We start from the raw sequence: 19,952 nt of genomic DNA, 5'->3' as shown, positions 1-19,952 counted from the left end.
TACAAACTCGTCTGCGGAAAAACCCAAAAGTTTGATTTTTTTTTTCCGTCCCTGTTTTCTTCTTCGCCTTACTTTTTATATTGCGACCGTATTTGAAATAATAGAAAAATCACCGGAAAGCTGTATGTAATAAATGCGCATGGCGCTTACTGGATTCTAAGTCCTATAAACGGCACTGTAACGCACTTTGCGCACAGATGAAAAACGTACGGCGTTTTGAGTGTGTGCGTGTTTGCTCATTAACAGCGGTATTTACACATGGAGAGGACTGGAAATGAAGTAAGCGTATAGGACAGAGGAGTCCGGAGAGGGGAGGGAGGGGGGGATACTAAGCCTTTCTAGTTTGATTGACACGCCAAAGGACCATTAGAAATCTCGTATGTCTCCTCAGGGCGCTCTTTAAAATCCTTCTTCAACCCAAGGCCCGGTAGATGGCAGCTTCCAGATTCTGTTCAATTCGAATACACCAATGGAGAGCGCGACACGCGGACACCGTGTATTCTAGTCAGCAGGACACTATAAGGAGACTCTGACGCTAAAGAACATACAGAACACGGAGGAGGGAAATCACAACTGCGAGACTATTCTAAGCGGCTCAACTTTCTATACAAGCAAAGGACGGAGAGGATACCAGTACGACAGCCCACTCCTTGCTAGGACTGTTGGAACGCAGTGAAAGTAAGGTAGGAACTTTTTTTGGTTTTGGGGTGGGATAAGAGCTTGTGGAATACTTTATACAAAGTCGATGTCACAGACCGGTCGGTGCGTGCGTATGGTTTCTTTGACACTCATAGATGGTACAGGATGCGGGTATCGTAAAGAAAGTAGTGGCCATCTGTTAAACAGCTCGATCGGGTGAGTTTAAACAGCACATTACAAAGCGCTCGAAATATTACTCCTAGACCATCCAGCTCCAAAGCTCCCGAGTACCGCTGGGACTGCGCGCTCTGTTAACTCGCGAATCGCGAAGAGAGAAATTAAAAAAAAAAACCCCGCTGCTTCAAAACCCATAGTATTAAAAATACGTTTTTGGTTTTTTTTTCTCTTGATCGGTCCGAGGTCTCCCCCCGGTCTCTCGCGACGCTCGGATCAGACACTTGCGCCCCCAGTTTTTTGACAGATCAGAATAAGTAATGGGAGAGGTGCGGGGAGCCCAGATTGGCGCTGGCTGTAGACCAAGCGAGTCGCCCAAGGGTGAGGGGCCTTTTACAATACTTTTTTTTTTCTCATTTAACCGGATCAAAGAGTAACACTGTAAATTCATGCCGATTAACATAATGACGCTTTAACAATCGAGCAGCTTGGTGCTCCACTGCCGCGGGGCGTGCAGGGCTTAGACTCCAGGGTTGCGTCCAAAGAAAAAAAAAGTTTATTATTAGCGGAGTGTTCATGCGCTGCAGCTGACGATGTCATAATAATAATAATAATAATAATAATAATAATAATAATAATAATAATAATAATAATAATTTACCTACCTGCAAAACGACTTACTTCCAAATATATTTTATATTACTGTGTGTTGCATGTGTGTGTACCTAGGGAGCTGTGTCGGATTTGAGGAGAAGTTAGACACTGATTTAAACGTTCTAACATTTTACGGGGGATTTTCCGAATCGATCGCTTTGCATTTTCTTTTTTTAAAGTAGCGTATCTATTTTGCGGAACTGAAGCACAGCGTTTTACACGCGGGGAAAGAGCTGCGCGCTGCAAGTTCGCGTCAGCGCCGATGATAAATGAAAGACGCCGCAGTCGAAACCTATTTGCACCTCCATTAGATGGGGAACCAAGTGGGGATCAGCATGCATATTTTACAGCACAGATCTCATGCATCTCCGCCACACGAAGCCCTCGGGCAATAGGGTAGGGGCCAGGAGAAAGAGAGGGAGAAACGGCTTCCATTCAAGTCAAACACTTGGGGAGAAAAGTTAATGTTTAGCAAAGCACCTTCTGTCCAGGCGCAATACAGTTATTCCCTTTGCGCAATGGCCACTTCTGTCAGCCGCCGCCGTGACTTATTATTATTATTATTATTATTATTATTATTATTATTATTATTATTAGGCTGGAAATGAGCGCCGTAACTGACGGAGAATCGGAGAAAAACTCCTGGGTGAATCTGAAGAGAGGGAGATGGGAATTTTGGTTTCCTAGGCAGACTTATAGTTAATAGGATCTAAATCTGTATACCGGGACACCTGTGCTGCATATCCGGAAACAAAACTGATCAGTCCGACTTTTTGTAGGTTTACCGTCTTAAGACAATTTTCCTTCGGCAGTGTATAATAACATCGGTACTGTCATTCTCCAAAGAGAAAATCCCAAATGCCTTTAGCATGGGATTTGTTCTGGAATATGTATGTTGTCAGTTTGATTTGTACATGTTTTTTTTTTTAATCCTCAATCAATTATATGGCAAAGAGCAAACAAGATATATATATTTTTTTTGTTTTGCTCCAAAAGCGACAATGTCTCCACATTTTAATTCCAGTCTGTCCAGCTCCTGGGGAAGGTAATGAAATTTGACTGTCACTGCTAACATGACGTGAACGTAAACGGTTTACACAAACACTACAAAAACCATATACCGTGTGTTAGATGTGGAAAAGATCTTTCCTGGTACACTGGACCGCCTCGGTGTTTCCTCTTAGACATGTAAGTAATAGGATGACTATTAAACAAGGTACTCGATCGCATTTTACCGCAGAAATCATTGAACAAATTTGAATGAATTTTTTAATGGTAGAAATTAAAGGTTGCTATTTTAAAGCTTTGTGGTTTGGTAGCGAAACAAATATCTCTTATTAAGTTATTTTAAAGATATACAACCGTACAACAAGCTTATAAGCACTTAATGGATGCGTAGAAATAAATGCGTCACAATTCTGGAATTGTATTTGTGCCATTTTCTGTTAATTAAAGGCTTGATAAATAAAGGAGGCTTTATATCTGAATAGGATTAGACCAGAAAAATTTACACCGTGGCTTATGGTGTGACAGAGAGTATTGAAAGCAATTAGTGGAAATCAAGAGTTAATTGAAAACATCCCTACGCACAATTACAGGTTAAATTCAATTACTACAATCTGTTATATAACAGACTTATATTATACAAACCCTTACCAAAAGAAAGATTAATTACTTTTATTTTGTTGTGTTATTTTTTTTGGCTTCCGATTACCCTGATGCATTCACCCAAACTGAAATATTGCGGGTTTGGCTACTATTTAAAACAGTGGTTAGATTTAGGACTTCGGCTTCTTTAATAATAATTGTGATGATAATGAACAGCAGATCGTCTTTCCAGTGTGCCTGCTGACATAAATTCTAGCATTTGTTAACCTTAATGAGCCGTGTGTTATTTAAAAGAAATATCACAAGTTGCGTTAAGTGTATGAAAATCTGCTTCCCGCTGTTCCTCTAAGGACTATTTTGAAAACGAGATTATTTCCATGGGAAAACGTTGAATTGCCACCAAGGAAAGCTTAAATAAATAAATTAAAGCCCTTATAATTAATTATAGATGTATTTATTACACTTCCCCCCCAATATTTTGGTTATTAAAATAATTAATATATTCATGAATACAAACAATTTACAGTATGGTCTTTAAGACACCGATATAACATCAAATGCCCTTGTTATGCCCGTGGGAGGTTTTCAGATTTGTTTAATTTAAAACAAAAACTCTGTTGTTAACATTTCCATTCCAGTGAGGACATTGTTTCTAATTGTCTCTCACCCCAAACCTGACAGACCGCTAAATATCTCTATTAATGCAAATTAGCAGATTTGAATATCCCGTTCCTTTTGGGGACTGAGACGGAATTAATTAAAATCTAATTATTAAAATTAAAAGCAATAAGAACACACCGTTTTAACGTAGCAAAAAAAAAGAATTATTTAGCACGAACCGATTCTTGGATTGTGATATATGTTTTAAGGTAATGAATGATTTTAAAACACACTAGTTTAAAAAAACGGTAGTGGAATTTAAGACGAACCAGACTGTTCCTGGTCGATGTGCTCAGGGCTCTTCACTTCGGTGGCGGGCGAGGGTGTTCCCCCTTAATGTGTGAAGCGTTTTGGGGTCCTTTGTGATGGATAGCGCTATATAAGGGCCAAGCAATAATAATTAGCAAACAATTAAAAAACTATAAATGAAGTAAGGAATAAGCGAGATAGCTGCAGGCGTAAAACTACTGTATCAAATACGCCTTAGCGAAAGTCCTAATAGCCACTGCAAATACGTTTAACATAAAAAAAGATTTTATTTTACTTGAATGATAATAAGCATGTTTTAACGGGTTGCACGTTCTCTGTTATGCATGTATATAAATAGGAAAATGACCATTTCTAAAGGAAATACTTCGAACCAGCCGGCGCCCATCCGCGGGTCTCCAGACACCAAGCAAGCGAGGGAAGACTTGCACGTTTTCCTCGGGGTCCTTTCACAGTTCCAGCTGCTTGATGCTCTAAGATATTCGTTTTTGCCGAAGACCATGATAGTAATACATATCTAATCATGTCCTGCAGCGCTGGAGCAAATTCTACCTCGGAAAAAAAAAACAGGCCCCTAAAACTCCTGCAAGAACTGTTTTAAACCGGTTCTTTAAAGAAGTGGGCTGTTCGCAGCGGAGACGAGGGTGTCTGAGTATCTTGTACGAGACTACGTATGGAAATTGTCTTCAAGATGCTTGTTTCGTTTTGGCTGTGATCTAATTTTCTCGCATTTCGATACTTCGTGAAGTTCAGTTGGGCCAGTTAATGCCCGCACTGAGTCGGGTGTTTCATCTGTTTTTGATTTGCTAGTCTAGAGATGCCCTAGATTTTAACAAGCGAGTTCGCTTCTTACAGCGGTATGTCTTATACAAACAGGTGCATTTAACGCTGTCTGTCATCACCGCAATGGCTATTAGCTCATTATTATTATCATCGGTAGTGGTGTCATCGTTCACACTTGATTTTTTTTTTAATTTAAGATTTATTTGATTTCACTTCAGCTGGAGATTCGTTTATTTTTCTACGACTGTTTTATTTTAAAAAAGGAAAAACATTAAGCGGGATGACAGGTGAGGCACATATCACCAGGATGGAAATAGTACGCAAAACAGTCCGCTACACAAAATGCTGATACATATATTGCATTGGTTGCGAGTTCTCATAGGACCGATGCCCGCGATCAGCTTGAAGTGGACAGAAAGGGAAAGTTTCACATAAACTCTTCAAACGATTGAAATTCTTTCAAATGCACTTAATTATTTTGAGTGAACGGGAATACCAGTTTTGATCTGGCATCCTGTTGTGTCCGATAAGCGCTCTTACCACAGATACTTAAAAATAAATTGAATAGCTTTTTAACATTTTTTTTTTCATTTTTTGTTATTTAAAAAAAAAGGTTTAGGGGGATTTAAAGGTACTGCAATCACGAGCAAATGGAGTGATTAAATTATTTCTAAAAGCATCAGTCACACTACATTAACTGAAAGAGAGCTAATTATCCCAATTAGAAGCCTGATTTATAATTAATGGCTTGGGCCAAGTAATAATTGGATGTTAATGGATAACGGTTTTGTCAGAGAGAGAGGGAGGGAGAGAAAGAAAGAAGGTTTAAGCTGTCTCTCGCACTGTCCCAAAAGGCGAGCTGCCTGCTTTGCTTTTGCAACCAACAAAACGTTATTAGCCGATTCATTGCAAACAATTATAATAGGACGTCAGCTCGGGGGGGATTTGCTGGAGATGCAACCTTCAGCCTCGGGCTCCGCATGAGAGCTGAACCTGCCGTTGGTGGGCTGTTCGCTCCCGGGTCAGCGACAGGAGGCGGCCCGAGAGCACAGGGCGAAGCGGGGGTACCAGACGAGGGGGACGGGGCAGCGACAGCAGGCGACTTCGGTGACGCGTAGGCCCGTTCTGGGACACCCCTCTCAATGGGAGGCGCTGTTGAATCACAGTGAACCCAGAAAAGAGACACTGTTTTAAGATAATCGCCGAAAAGCAACAACAACAAAACAAAACAAAACAAAAAATCTTTACACGGAGCGGTGAAATAAAGTTATGTTTTTTTTAAAGTTAAGATATTCATCATTGGGACGTAAATTATTACACACTTCACAGTTGGAGGAGGTGTTGTATTAAAGTACCTAAAAATCTATTATTTTGTAGGTCTGGTGAAATTAAAGGCGCTCTTGGCGAGGACTGGCTTGCCTGCCTGCTTAATGATATATAAAGACGGTTTAACAACAGTAAGCACAATTTGTCTTAAAGAAGGATAGGCCACCCTCTTGATAAATTACTTTTTAATTTCAACACCAGCAAAAAGTGCTTGCGTGTGGTATTTCTAATATTTCAGTAATTGTGGGGTTTTTTTTTTTGTATTAAGAAAAAGGCATTTCGACCGGTCGTGCTGATGGTGAAATTAAGAAAGCGTTATTGCACAGGGAGACGGGCGCGGCTGCAGTCTCTCGTCAGTGAAGAGAGCGACACTAACGCCGCTGAACTCGGCCGTCTCACTGGGGGTGATAATCTGTTTATTTTAAAAACAACAACATTTCACACACCTGAAACGTGCAACTCTAGCGTTACACAAACCCCTTCGATTACAGTCAAAAGCTCGCATGTTGCATGTAAAGAGCCAAGATGCCTAGATTTGTCGTTTTCCACATTTTGTATAAAACCCGCTCTAATTTTAGCCTTTTGAGGTCGGACCTACAGCGCACCGCTTCTCTCAGTGCCTCAGCCTGAGTGTCTGTGTTCGCCGGGACCACACTGCTCACTCCGCTCCTGAACAGTTTTTAAGCTTCAGCCTCGTCTTTAATTATTTTTTGTGACTGGTCACTTCATATAACTGTTAAAACGATTAACTGAGAAGGGAGGCTCAGTGATGTTCAACGCGGGGGATCTGGAAGTTAAGGCGCAGATAAAGCTCCGAATTGTTTTTGTTGTTGTTTTTTTTTTATTTCTGGCGAGTGCGTGGAGGGTTTATGTACTGGGGTTGTTTGATTTACAAGGTCGTACTTGGCGTCTCCTTTTCTTTGTCGCCCTGAAACGTACCTGTTTCCTTGTCTGCCAGGCGCCAGGCACCATGCAGCACTATGGAGTGAACGGGTACTCCCTCCACGCGATGAACTCCCTGAGTGCAATGTACAACCTGCACCAACAGGCGGCGCAGCAGGCCCAGCACGCCCCTGACTACAGGCCCTCAGTGCACGCTCTCACCCTGGCGGAGAGACTGGCTGGTAAGAGACAGCAGCACACACGGACGGCACAAGACGAGATCTCTCTTGCTCTATTGACCTGCTGAAAGCGGTATTTGGCGATTATTTGGTGATTAAGGATGGCGAGTTGTTTGTATAATAAAGGGATTCTGGAAGGGGATGTGCAAAGCAAGCCCCAATTTCTGTTCAGTGTCCCCGCTCCTTTACGACCAGTGCACAGGTGGCAAAATACGCCTGTAGTAGTTTTCCAGGCTGTAGCTCGGGTTCGCTTGCACAAACTGGGGTACAGTCCCTCACGGTCACAGGGGCTCACAGCCTGGATTGTCCTGGATAATGTCCTCAGTCTGAGATTTCCGACGTTACTCGGTAGCCCGGATTCCAGGCTGTGAGGGAAGAGCAGAGTGGGGAAAAGTTAGACAGGGAAACCAGTTCCTGACCTGTCCATTAATTAAACATGGCCACCGGTCTCTTCTCTTCCAACGGCTGTACATTCCAAGACATCATCCTCGAGGCGCGCTACGGCTCCCAGCACCGCAAGCAGCGCCGCAGTCGCACCGCCTTCACCGCCCAGCAGCTGGAGGCTCTGGAGAAGACCTTCCAGAAGACCCACTACCCCGACGTGGTGATGAGGGAGCGCCTGGCCATGTGCACCAACCTCCCCGAGGCCCGCGTGCAGGTGCGTCCCGTGCCGGCCTGATGCGGCCCAGCCGAGCGCACGCAGACAGGAGCGTTAGAGCTCTGTAGACGCCTTCGTCCGAGGCAGCAAAGCAAGAGGTGAAGGATGGCTCGCTGCCGAAAAGAAAAGAGCCACAACGTTTTCGGCTGCGGAGCCTTCTTCGGGTCCCGCAGCCGAAACGTCGTGTCCCTTCTCTTTCCTTTTCCGCAGGGAATAAACCTCTACCTGTTCCTTTGCGGCCTACGCATGCAGACGCAGCTCCCGACTCGAACGTGCTCTATCCAAGGCAGTGTTTGTGTCAACTTTAGCAGATTGTTGTTTTGAGTGAAGAAATCTGAATAATATGCAGTGCATACGAGTAGAACAACCGTGCCCGACGTGGGATTTGAGCCCACAACCTACAAATTACCAGTTCAAAGCCCTAACCACTTCCCCACACTTCGAACTAATTTGGGTTCTTTAATTGTTTTCTGCTGTCAAACCTCGTTGGAGGTTGCCTTTCAACTATTGTGGTTTATGTGCAACTTAAAATATTGCAGATATTGTCACTCCGGCTTCCCAGTAGAATAAAAAGAACCTTCAGAAGTTCTAATGAAGCAGCTCATTAGTTTAATCGGGGGGGTTCGATGACGTATTGAACGCAGCAGGAACATAACCCCAGCAGGGGTGAACCTCAGTATTGAGGCTGTGAACATGATTTTGCTGTTTTAGCGGACGCGGCGACACGTTCATAAAGAGCACGAACTGAGCCCCCAGCGGGGATTTCTGTTCCCCCAGGTGTGGTTCAAGAACCGTCGCGCCAAGTTCCGGAAGAAGCAGCGCAGCCTGCAGAAGGAGCAGCTGCAGAAGCAGAAGGAGGCGGCCGACGCGGGGCTGGAGGAGGGCAAGGGGGAGCCGCCCGCGGCCGCCGCCTCCGAGGCCCACAACCCCCCTTCCTCTGCCTCGTCCTCCTCCTCGGAGGCCGAGCGCCCGCCGCACCCTCTGGCCGCGGAGATGAGCGTGGAAGTGAACGTCACCTCGGCCGAGCAGTCGGGCAGCGAGTCCGCGGCAGAGGAGCAGACAGACGAGGGGGAGGAGCTCAAGCAACACAGGGAGGAGCCAAAAGGCGACAAGAGCCACGCCCCTGGCAACAAATCCCCACCGTGCAAACGCATGAGTCCCAAAGCAGGTGAGTCAAGACCGTTACGTCCTGGGGTCACGTTTATGGACCCACAATTATGATTACTGCCTAAAATGAGTGTTTCAGTGAGCCATTCGGGTAGTCCGCCATTTATCTGAACTTCAAGTTTCTCAGAATGTTTTGCTTCCCAAAGTAAGCCAAGAAAGTTAAATGGGCAAATCCTGGAAAACGTCTTTAAGATCACGCTGTCTAATATCAGGCTGCACATAAATACACTGCAGCAAATAGAATTTTCCAGTTATAATGTGTTGAGCAACACATAACGTGTAGGTTTATGATCACTCAGATTGGAATAAAATCCAAGTTTCTTACAGTATTCCATTTATCGTCTCTGAAGCTTGCCCTTCTGATTTTACAATGCCCAAGAAGCACAGTCAGCACTATTCTATCTACTACAGCGCCTTCATCGTTTAATTGTCTTTCCATTTTTCCAGACTCTCCTCTTAGTTCTTCGGCAATCCCATCCTCCAGTGGTGTCAGCAGTGGGATGGCACAGAGCCACTCATATTCCTCGTCCCCGCTCAGTCTCTTCCGCCTGCAGGAGCAGTTCCGCCAACACATGGCAGCCACCAACAACCTGGTGCACTACTCTTCCTTTGACATGGGCACACCCTCCTCCATGCCTTACCTAGGCATGAACGTCAACATGGCGGCACCGCTGGGCTCCCTGCACTGTCAGTCCTACTACCAGTCCCTGTCTCACGCCCAGCAAGTCTGGAACAACCCCATCTTGCAGGCGTCAGGCAGCCTGCCCAGCATTAACAGCAAGACCACCAGCATTGAGAACCTGCGGCTCCGTGCCAAACAGCATGCCGCCTCGCTGGGCCTGGACACTCTGCCCAACTGACCTCCTGCGCCGTGGTCACCTGCCCTGCCTTCCCTGACCTGCCCTGATACCAGTACTCCCGAATCCAGGACACGTGCCCAGGCTTTTGGTCCAGATCTCTTGTATCTGTTCACTTAACACTTAGGGCTTAACACTTGTCTTTGTTGTCTGAGGAAGACCTAATACACAACCAACTGCTTTCAAAAGAAACCTGCGTTCCATTGATGCATATGACAGCGGACTTAACAAAAGCTGTCTGACTCGTCCTTGCCGTTTCAGTGCTTTGAATAGTAATGCTTAAACAGTACTAAAGACACTCCATGAGAATGCACTGTTGAGACATCAATGCTCCTGTTCAGTGTCCAAGGCTTGACCTAGATTCTGCTACCACATCTAGGTCTTCTTGTGAGACAGACATAGTTTGCCCCTCTGAAGACACAACTGAGAGTTTTAGTGAAAAGAAGTCCCTATCAAGTCCACAAAAGATTATAAGGACTGCAGTTCTTTTCGAAAAGGAAATGAGGAACTATATCAATGAAACCTAGAATGTTTAAAGCAACTGCTACCATTAGCAAGTATTGGAAACCAAGAGGACTGATGTGATTGAAACTCCCTCAGGCACAGCTGCATCTACAATCAGAAGGGAGAGGGAGTCGTTTCAGTCCCACTATCTGTTGCTCTTGAGCCGGCTCGCCCTGAACAGAGCTCAGCACGGTTCCATCTGCTCTTCTTCCTGTCCTCAACTGTCCAGAATGTGACACAATGACAATGTGTGGACTCACACATCAAGGACCTTTCCTGCTTTGTAAATAGCCTACTCTGTTAGTTCCCATTTCTCTGGTCAGTGTTTTAAAGTCAGTGTTGCCTTCTGTGAAGAAGACTGTGAAAACAAATATTTAATTATTTTTTCATTTCAACATTGTAATCTGAGACAAAGGGAGAAAGAGGATGCATAAGACACAATAAAACAAGAACCCAGATTCTTCAACAACAATTATAGTACAAGCACCAAGCTCTTATTCCAGATACATCCCAATTAACTTTATGCACGTGTGTAATTTATCTTCAGAAATGAAAAGTGTGACTCTGAGCCATGTATATTAAGTAATATCCAAGGTTATATGTGACTAAAATATCTAAAATCCGAGATAAAATAGGATGTAAGGGACAGTATATAACTTGATGATGTAATAATTTTTGACGACCAAACATATAGATGGTGAATACGTTCTGTTTAATGACATTTTCACATGCAATGCAGTGCTGTAATGCATGGTGATTCCCATGTACTTAACATAAAGGTTTCCACCTCACCTAACCCTCAGCCTTTATGAACATTTCTAGATTCTGTATGCTCACTGACAAGCTAGAGGTTTAAATGAAAATTGAATCACACCCTTGAGACAGTGAGGATAGCCTTATGAAGTCTGTCAGCTGCGGTCCTACCCTCAATTATTTGATTGGTTGTTCATCTAGTCTATTTAATGCAATCAGACTCCTGGAGTTAATCACCTGTTCAATTTGGATTTTACTGTATGATTATATCTGCTCACCTGACAAGCAGTGTGGTAAATACATGGTAGATCTTAGGTTAGATGGATCACGCAGCACTTCCTGTGGGAATGTGAACTTCCCCATCCGAGCACTTCCAAAGTATCCAGAAGTGAATCTGGATCCTGCCCTTCTGCTCCTTTTGTTGAGGATTCTGAATTCTTCCTTTAAAATAATGTAAATTATTTTATATGTACATAAAGAAATAAAAGCCTTTATTTGTAAATGTAAACTGGTAAGGGATAGGCCTGCTTAAGGCTCTCATTTGTCTGTAGCTTGAGACAAACCTTCGGGATGGCGGATCCAAAAACAAACTCCCAAAGTCAGATTGGACTGAGTCGGCATCCGTCTGCACCTTAACTGGCAAAGCGATCAAATCTCCAAATGCCGTGGTCTGGGTGTCTATGTGCGTCTGCTAAGCCGTTTTCATTGTGGCAGTGATTTTAGAGAAGAGTAACCACAATTAATCCCCAAGTGCCACCACACGAAGAAGTGGATTTGAAATTTAAATGGCAAACGACTGGGATTAATTACGGTTTTCCTAAATTGGTTAAGTAGGTTTTAAAAGTGATATGTCAAAAAATCTCCAATAAAGCGTTGTTTGAAGACATTTATACACAGTCGTCCTCTGACCTGTATTGTTTTTTTTCTGGGGTGTCTTTAGCCAGGGGAAGGGTCTGCAAGCTATGTCTTGAAGACGCCACAAGGTAAGAGACTGGGGGCATCGGCTCCAGAGGAACACACTGCTGCCTGGCACACAGAGGCACCCTGAAGCCTGATGCCAACCAAACTGACTGCTCTCAGCTGTTAGCTCACCTGTCAGCATGCCTCTGTTCTTATATAGAGCAGGTTCACTGTGACTATGGAAGGATTACACTATAAATACCACACAGATATGTATTAAACTTCTCTACAATGCCTACAGTTTTTTAACTTGCATGTGAAGTGTGAGTATAAAATAACATTCTTGAGTTTTGCCATTCGAATACATCACTCAAAATACTGTACAGATATTTACTGCAGTAAATGACAACACTGGTGACTACATGTGCGTTCGTGTGTACTTCCAGTGCAAGCACAGTGTGATTACAAAAAATAACAAAGAAAGCACAGCTCCAAAGCCTTTGTGAGCTGCACATTACTATCATGTAAACTGCAAGAAAATCAGACTTGGAGAAAAGTGAAAATGCACTTACGTTTTATTCCTGTCATCTTGTTCAATTTACAAATTAGTCTTAATTACAGTGAACTGAGGCTTGCTGCTTCTCTTCCATGTTTGTATAGAGCAGTGATTCGAAACCTTTTTGTACCGAGGACAAGATCCTCCTCCTTTGAGGGCAAATTAGGCTAAAAGTCAGTCCATAGCAGGAATGCAATTCAGTCAGTCACATTACTGTAAGGTTACTGCAGGGGCCTGTCAGAATTGCTTGAGAGACCACTAGCAGACAATGAACCAGGCTTTGAAAACATGGGTATAAGTAACTAAAGCAGCCGAATTGTACCTTAATGTGTCCATTCTCTTTTCTTCTTGAGGAATTTAAAGAGCAAATTCTCCAATTCAGAGTGTAATGCAAAAAAAAATCTCTTGCAGGCTGCTGTTTTCTTTCTCCACTGAGAGGTATTGAAACCGCAACAAAAGCTACTGGTTCCAATACTCAGTCGTTGCATTTCTAATGTCTTTCAGTATAGGAGAGCCTGTGCTGAATCAGCTTTGTCCGAACAGAAGCTCACACAGATGCACCCACCTTCTCACTGTGAATCCCCGAGAAACCTGTGCTTAATGAGAACGCCAGAGATGGGACAGCGACACCCACTCAGCTAACAAGATTTCTACCAGTCTGTCAGCAAGAACAACAGGCACTCCGGAGGCTATTCAACGTATTCAGCGAAGTCTTCACCCCACCTTAAGCCAGTGCACATCAGATTAACCTCCGTCGTGTTACTTAACCTGATTTTATCAGAAGACAATTTTGTGCACCAGCTTTCAGTGTTTATCTCTCATGTTATAGCCCGCTTCCCTGCATCAGCGCACACAGTGACCCCAGACACGCCACTGTCCTGCGGTCATGGCCAGTCTCGGCCACAGGCTGCACAACACACACAAAGCCAGTTGTCATGGTGCTAATGCAGTAACATTAGGACTGAAAGTGTCCACTGCATTCTCATGTGACAAAAGCACTGAATTAAACATGGGCGAGGTAACACATAACACTTTCATAGATTTAAAAGAACCCAGTTTTAGGTATTCTCACCCCTTGGGTCTCCGAGATGTAGGCCTCCATGTTTCAACAATCAAACAGCCCCAACCACAGCCATCTTTTAAAATACACAAAAATCATCAAATGCATTCAAATCAGGTCTGTGATCAACATCCGCAGCCCTGGCAAAACCAATCCAGACCAAGATGCATGTGGTGCACATATATAATTTTACCTATTCGTTGGGTTTTCAAAATCTGTGATTCCTTATTTTTGGGGGAAAGTGTTTTACTCAAAATCAGAGTGTTTTACTAGTTCTTTAAGTCAAGAACTGTCATCCGGGGCCCCCAGATGAAGGGGAAAAAAAGGGCAAAATTGACTTGCTTGCTCCTTCTTCTTTGTAAAGGCGGATCTACTGCCAGCTGGTCCCCTGACTGTATATGTACAGCACAAGCACTTCCAGCGCTGTGAAATGCATTTGATGATGCTGGTCTCCCAGTTTTCGAACCAGACAAACCAGAAGTGTTCCTCTCCACAAACCACACATTCAGAACATCTGCCTGGCTCTGCGGCTCACACGGCATCCCTCTGGCGCCTGGGACAAACGGAATTCCCCTCTCCCCGTCCTCCACACTCGCCCAGAGCGCCGCGCGGCGCGCGCCACACCCACCGCCCAGCGGACGCACTGTCCCCTCAGCTTCTTTCCTTCCCACCTTCAGAACCAGGACTCCTGGTCGGGGGTTCATTTCAGCTGGAGATTGAAAACAAACTGCAAGACCCAGAACAGCACGCAAACGGGACGATGTGATCGAAGAAAACACATCAAATGCCTTTGCCTGCCAGGAAGATGAGCTTTGAGCACATTGTACACGTTGGGCCAGCCTCAGTAACAAAGAAATGGAACTGCAGGTATCAAGGATGAATACTGGGTTATTGCAGGTCCTGCGATAAATGCAGTAATGTGAGAAACTCCCAGAGCAGAGTGAAGCTCATCCTAATTACTAAACCAAGTTTAGGTGAGAATACAGACAATTAGCTAGAGAATACCCTTTAAACATCTTTCTAAATACCGTTAGAAACAGATTAAACTGCACGCTTATCACTGTTTAACCTTCACTGACAAGCGGAACTGAGGAGATAAGCCCCTGAGATGTAGGTGAATGCTCAATCTAAACTGCTGTTTTAGCTATTTAGCAAAATGGGGTTCTGCATGATGCCTTTGACAGAGAAACACACTGGGCTCTGTCTCCATAAACTCAGCCAGACTCCTCCTCTTATCACCTTCCACTCCGACTGCAGCAGAGCGATGGTCATTTATGGCTTCACCTAAACCAGGATGAATCTATCTAAATGCTCAATTTCAGGCGTAATCTTGGGAGAAGAAAGACGAAGGCAGCCAATGTGGGCTGATGGCACTATCGGATTGAAGGTTATAGGAAATAAAGCACAACACAGCAAGCACTCCCAGCCTGAGAGGTAATAACAGCGACAGGGCAGTCAAAGCCATCAGTGGATGAGCGAAGCCCTTTCCAGTGTAGATTGGTGCCGTTGCAAAGGCAATTTTTTTTCCCCCGGTGTTAAGGAATTTGTTGCATTTACTACTTTATTTAAAGGACGCGAAAACAATGCCTTGAATGAATTCGAGGGTCACTGAGAATATGGAATTTCTAGATCGCTGATGTAGGTGGAAGTATGCTATAAACAGATGTTTTTAACAGTGAGGCAGCCTCAATCTTTCGTTTCTTGGTGCCAAGAACTGTCAAAGCATCAGCTCCTTGTGTGCCACAGGATTAAGCCTAATAATGATTTTAAGATTCTGTGACTTCCACAATTCGGTGATCTGGGCTTTGGCTGCTTATATTCCCTATTCTGTGGATTAAAGGCATCTGATTCTGGACAGGGCTCACTCCTCGACTGGCTTCATTTCCTTTGGGGTTTTTTTTATATGTTTTTTTTCTTACCTCATTGCAAAATCCCTGTGCATCTGCCAGGTCTGGGCTTTTCTTTCTTCCCAGTGACGACACACTGCCCCGAAGCCTTATAGCCAAATTGGTTTACATTAAAGAGATAAATACACAGCAAATGCGCTTAAACAAATACAGTAAAAATGCAGACGGTGCATGTCGGGATTATACCCAGAGTCAGTTTGAAAAAAGGAGTGTTTGTGCAACACAAAGCTCAGTTAACCAGCCTGAAGACTGCTGATGCAGTTCTCTTCATCACCCTTTCAGAAAAAAGGAAGGGATTTAGTATTTGCATGCTAGGCTGTGATTCTTGAATTATATAATTTGAGCACAAGCAAACCCCTACAATATCTTCAGAGTATTGTTTTGTAATTAGCGTACTCTAATGGGCGGTTTTAGTAGTGCTTATGAAATGCAGGCCTGCAGGGATGGAGGAAGTAGTTTACAGAGAGCCCACGCCGCTAAGAAGTGAGGTTTTTAATGTGAAAATGTTTCAATCATTTCTGGACAGAGTCTTCTCCTTGTGCCCCAAATCGTGTCGTCTAGTTCAGAAAGATGGTGATGGCATTTGGTTTAGCCTTCGCATCTTTTGTTTTTAAAAAATAACCAAAAACACATTTTGTTTTGTAAGAACAAAGTCACAAAATACATGCAGCCTTTTAAATGAAAAATTTCTGACCTGCTGTGTTAAACAAATATTAATTTCATTCTACTGTGACTAAGAATGTTTTAATTTTTCTACCAAGATCAAGACTTAAATTATAAATGGAAAAGAGTATTGTGTTTCCACGATAAGCAAAAAGTAGCCATTATTACTGTAAAGCAGGCAAAGAGTACTGTGCATGCTGCGTGCAATTTAAAACCCTGACTTACCTACAGCTCATCTAACCAAGAAAACTAGTGACAAGAACAGTGTATTATTCCTACCAGGTTTCAACTTTCTAGCCCTGCTGTTCTGGATTTGTAAGCTAATTTCTTGATAGCTAGCATCATGTGAGGAGAAACCCAATGCCCAGGTTTATGGCTGTGCCTCAGGCAAACCTAGACGAGACTAGGGTACTGAGAGAAGACCCCCGTACTCAGACAGGGTGTCTGTGGGAATTGACAGGGCTGAGTCAAAAGCACCAGCTGGGTTACAGGATGCCGGGCTGGTCGGGATGACAGCAGGGTCAGAAGGTTACCGTAAATGGTGACAAGGTCTGGTAAAAGTCAGAGCATACTTATAGTGAGGAGAGCTGAGGATCCAGCTCATTAGAGTCCTTCTGGTCCCCCAGGTGATGGTACGTCCTTGCAATTGCAGAAAGACCTGGATATGGAGAATGAAACCATGCATAATCACAGCTTTAATGTCTACACTGCTGGAATGTCCACCCACCCATTAACAGCAAGGTCTCTATTCCAGGTAAGGGTCAGGGCTACAGTAAGTCTCTAGTGGAAGCACACAGGGCACAGAGAGAAATCACACCATCAGGTCAAGGTGCCAGTCCACCGTAGGGCACACACACACACAATTAAACAACATCAATTAACCCAGCTAGTATGTCGTTGGGAGGTGGAAGGAAACTGGATCACCCGGAAACAAAACCCACGTAAGCTAATCATTAATCTGGAAGGAATAATGGCACCAGGGATTTGCACATCTCTTTCATGCGCCGCTAGCTTTTTTTGCAGTCGCTTTTGTCAGTACCTCTCATTTAAACCAAAATAACAGGAGCAAACAAGCGGTCAGTCACAGCAACAACAGACGATCATTTTCTACTCACCCTCGCAGGTACAGGATGTCAGGAGCAGGAGAGTTTGTTTCCAGAAGATTTCGATGAGGCTTCCTGGCTGAGGTGTGATGACGGAGGAGTGCGACTCCGCTAGGGAAACTGTTTCAGTTGTGCGTGCAAATACATTTGAACCAGTCTAAACAGACTAGCCAAAGGGTATTTTTTCTTGTCGGAGTGCATACGCGAGGTTGTCACTCTAACCTGATCGCATTGAGAGTATGGGCGATGAAGAAGAGGCACGCATGGGGGGCTGGTTGTGAAAGTGGGTATGCAGGACAGCTCAGACGTTTCTGTACAGTTAGCAGAGCGCAGCCCCGGATTTTGATCCAGCAAGCTCCCTAATCGCTGTCTTGATTCTCTCTCCAACGAAACAGGACTGGTAGAGCTGCAAGCTCAGCAGTGCTGGGTTGTGTCATAACAAGGGGTGATCAATTCTGGTCCGCAGGGCTGCAGGCTCCTCTGTTTTTATGTTCTACCTGAACTGTAATTGAAAAAAAAGGAAAAGAAAATTGTATGTTTCCTGGCCCGTCGTAACCCTAGTGGTTTAAATTACTGGAGTAATTTAAACATGGAAACGTATCCCATTTATCCGACAGCGAAGGTCTGAACTCGAGTCAAGGTGAGGGGGCTGCAGGAGGGCCAGGGACCCTGGGCAACAGTGGCGGGTGGGCCGTAGTCGTGATTGAGGGGTTGTGGATTCAAATCCCAGGTGAAACACAGTGGTCATACTCTTAAGCAAGGTACCTCACTCAAACTGCTCCAGTGAAACAACCAGCCGTAGGAATGGGTACAAATGTAAGTCACTTCGGAGAAAAGCATCATCCAGAATCACTAGCAGCCTGGGCCCAGAACTGGGGGGGTACTCCTATGAGGGGGTCATTTCAACACTTACAGCTGGGGAGCCCACCCTGGCTGTTTCACCCCCTTACAGCACATCCAAAATCAGAAACGGGATGACAGCTGATGTTGACTGTCCCCGACGTCAAAGGTGAAGTAGCGTTTCCAAAACATAGAGGGCAATTCTAAAGAAAGGACGGGCAGTACAAACACATTAAGCTCTTTTTAAAAGATTCTCAGCCTGTTCATCCGCAGGGCTGATCGTCTTTTTCCCCCCGTTAGTCCTCAAAGCCCAGCGGCTGCTTCTGCTGAAGGTGCGATGGCGTGAAAGGTTCTGTCCTGCACGCGGACCCCAGGGTGGGACTATATTAAAAAGAACACTGGCGCTTTGCACCTTAAACACAGGGGAGGGGAGGGGAGGGTGGGGAGAAAGGAGAAAGAGGGAGAAAAAAGCAGGAGTGAGAGCTGGTGGGGGGAAGAGAGGGAGAGGCAGAGGTAATCTTGTGAAATAAAAACCGTGTAGGGACATAAACTATCCCCGATGAATAAGTAGCCTATTATGTTGAAGAATGACAGCCGGGGGCAGTGATTATGCCGCTATTATATCTTAAACAGCGTGGTTTGTCAAAACGTATAAGCCCCAGTGAAATAAAGAGGGTCTCCCCCGTTTACATTCCGCGGGCAAATTGTTGCCGTATGCTAATACCAGCGGCGTGGGCCCGCGCGTTTCCGAAGGCCCGCCAGACTGACGGCTGTTTTCACAAGGCCTGCTAATTGAATCTGCCCCCTCCACATTCTTCCCCTACTGTAAATAATGGCTGTTTTCTCCAGCACAGCCTGCCTTTGGACAGGCAGCCTCTCCTCCGTGCTCTGGCTGCTCTAATCCTTGTAATACTGTGAACAACACCCAGGGCAGGCTGCTGGAGAGAGACACTGCAGCTCTTCACAGCTGGTATGCAAACAACCCCCGCCCCACACTCCCCAAACACCACTACTCCACACACATCCACTTGCCTGTGGGGTATGGGGATAGAGCTAAGGATTTTAATGTGCTACGGTCGAGTGTCTGACTGCAGCAGTATGACGAAGTGGATCCCTCCAGCATGCAAATGGAGGTCACATCCCTTATTTCAAACACCCTTAATACCTCCAGCCTTATTTATTTATTCAGTTAGTTACACAGACGCTGCTGCAGTGGTGATCCTAGCCCTGCTGGACCCAGGCCAGGGGTCACGCGAGGCCTTCGCTCCCTGGTGATCCAGTCCCGTGCTGGTTTAAGGTCAGCTGTCCGCCAGCACCTAGCCCTGCAGATAGCGCTCACACAGTGGCTCCTGCCGGTATACGCGCAGTAAGAGCCATCGAGCCACCCTACTCTGGGCACAGAGGGCTGCGAATCCCTGAGGAGCGCAACCCTCAGCACAGACAGAGCCATGTGGCCAGGCGGAAATCTCTGCTACACTCCTGGCCGAGCAAAAGCTATGAAGATCTGCCAAATAAGCTCCATACTGTAGCTTTACACATTTAAGGAAAGCCCGATGACAGCTCACTTGCACTCACTCCTTTCGTGCCACACAAGTGCCTGGAATGTTTTTTAGTGCACTTCACAGTTTATGTGCATTTCCAGCCAGAGCAGCAGCCCTGGTACAGGTACATTGTGCAGGTTTCTACTCCCCCGGAGTTCTGCACAAGCAGGTCTCAGGTTGTCGTCAAGACAGAAACGCCGCCGCCCGGAGA

The 19,952-nt window shown here is 44.9% G+C and overlaps 1 protein-coding gene across 2 annotated transcripts; it reads left to right on the top strand.

Moving 5' to 3' along the window:
* The first annotated feature begins 396 nt into the window (after nt 1–396).
* Nucleotides 397–12,057, top strand: dmbx1b (diencephalon/mesencephalon homeobox 1b). 2 transcript variants are annotated; one of them, XM_069193970.1, is made up of 5 exons: nt 397–678; nt 7,070–7,235; nt 7,712–7,890; nt 8,668–9,058; nt 9,505–12,057. In XM_069193970.1, exons 2-5 carry the CDS (start codon nt 7,082–7,084, stop codon nt 9,915–9,917), a joined length of 1,137 nt encoding a protein of 378 aa, XP_069050071.1. In that variant the 5' UTR covers nt 397–678; nt 7,070–7,081; the 3' UTR covers nt 9,918–12,057. The 2 variants fall into 2 exon arrangements, with proteins under 2 accessions (XP_069050071.1, XP_006634753.2); XM_006634690.3 differs by having other exon boundaries at nt 397–683.
* Nucleotides 12,058–19,952: the final 7,895 nt, after the last annotated feature.

The sequence above is a fragment of the Lepisosteus oculatus genome, chromosome 9 (assembly GCF_040954835.1).
Source record: "Lepisosteus oculatus isolate fLepOcu1 chromosome 9, fLepOcu1.hap2, whole genome shotgun sequence".
NCBI classification, from domain to species: domain Eukaryota; kingdom Metazoa; phylum Chordata; class Actinopteri; order Semionotiformes; family Lepisosteidae; genus Lepisosteus; species Lepisosteus oculatus.
Note: the sequence above shows the minus strand (reverse complement) of the source record. Positions and strands in the feature narration are given on the sequence as shown.

Excerpts from the sequence above, each read along its gene's own strand:
- dmbx1b (XM_069193970.1), top strand. The coding sequence starts at position 7,082 with ATGCAGCACTATGGAGTGAACGGGTACTCCCTCCACGCGATGAACTCC. Across the intron at positions 7,236-7,711 it reads CCTGGCGGAGAGACTGGCTG|ACATCATCCTCGAGGCGCGC; the intron begins GTAAGAGACAGC and ends GTACATTCCAAG. Across the intron at positions 9,059-9,504 it reads ACGCATGAGTCCCAAAGCAG|ACTCTCCTCTTAGTTCTTCG; the intron begins GTGAGTCAAGAC and ends CCATTTTTCCAG.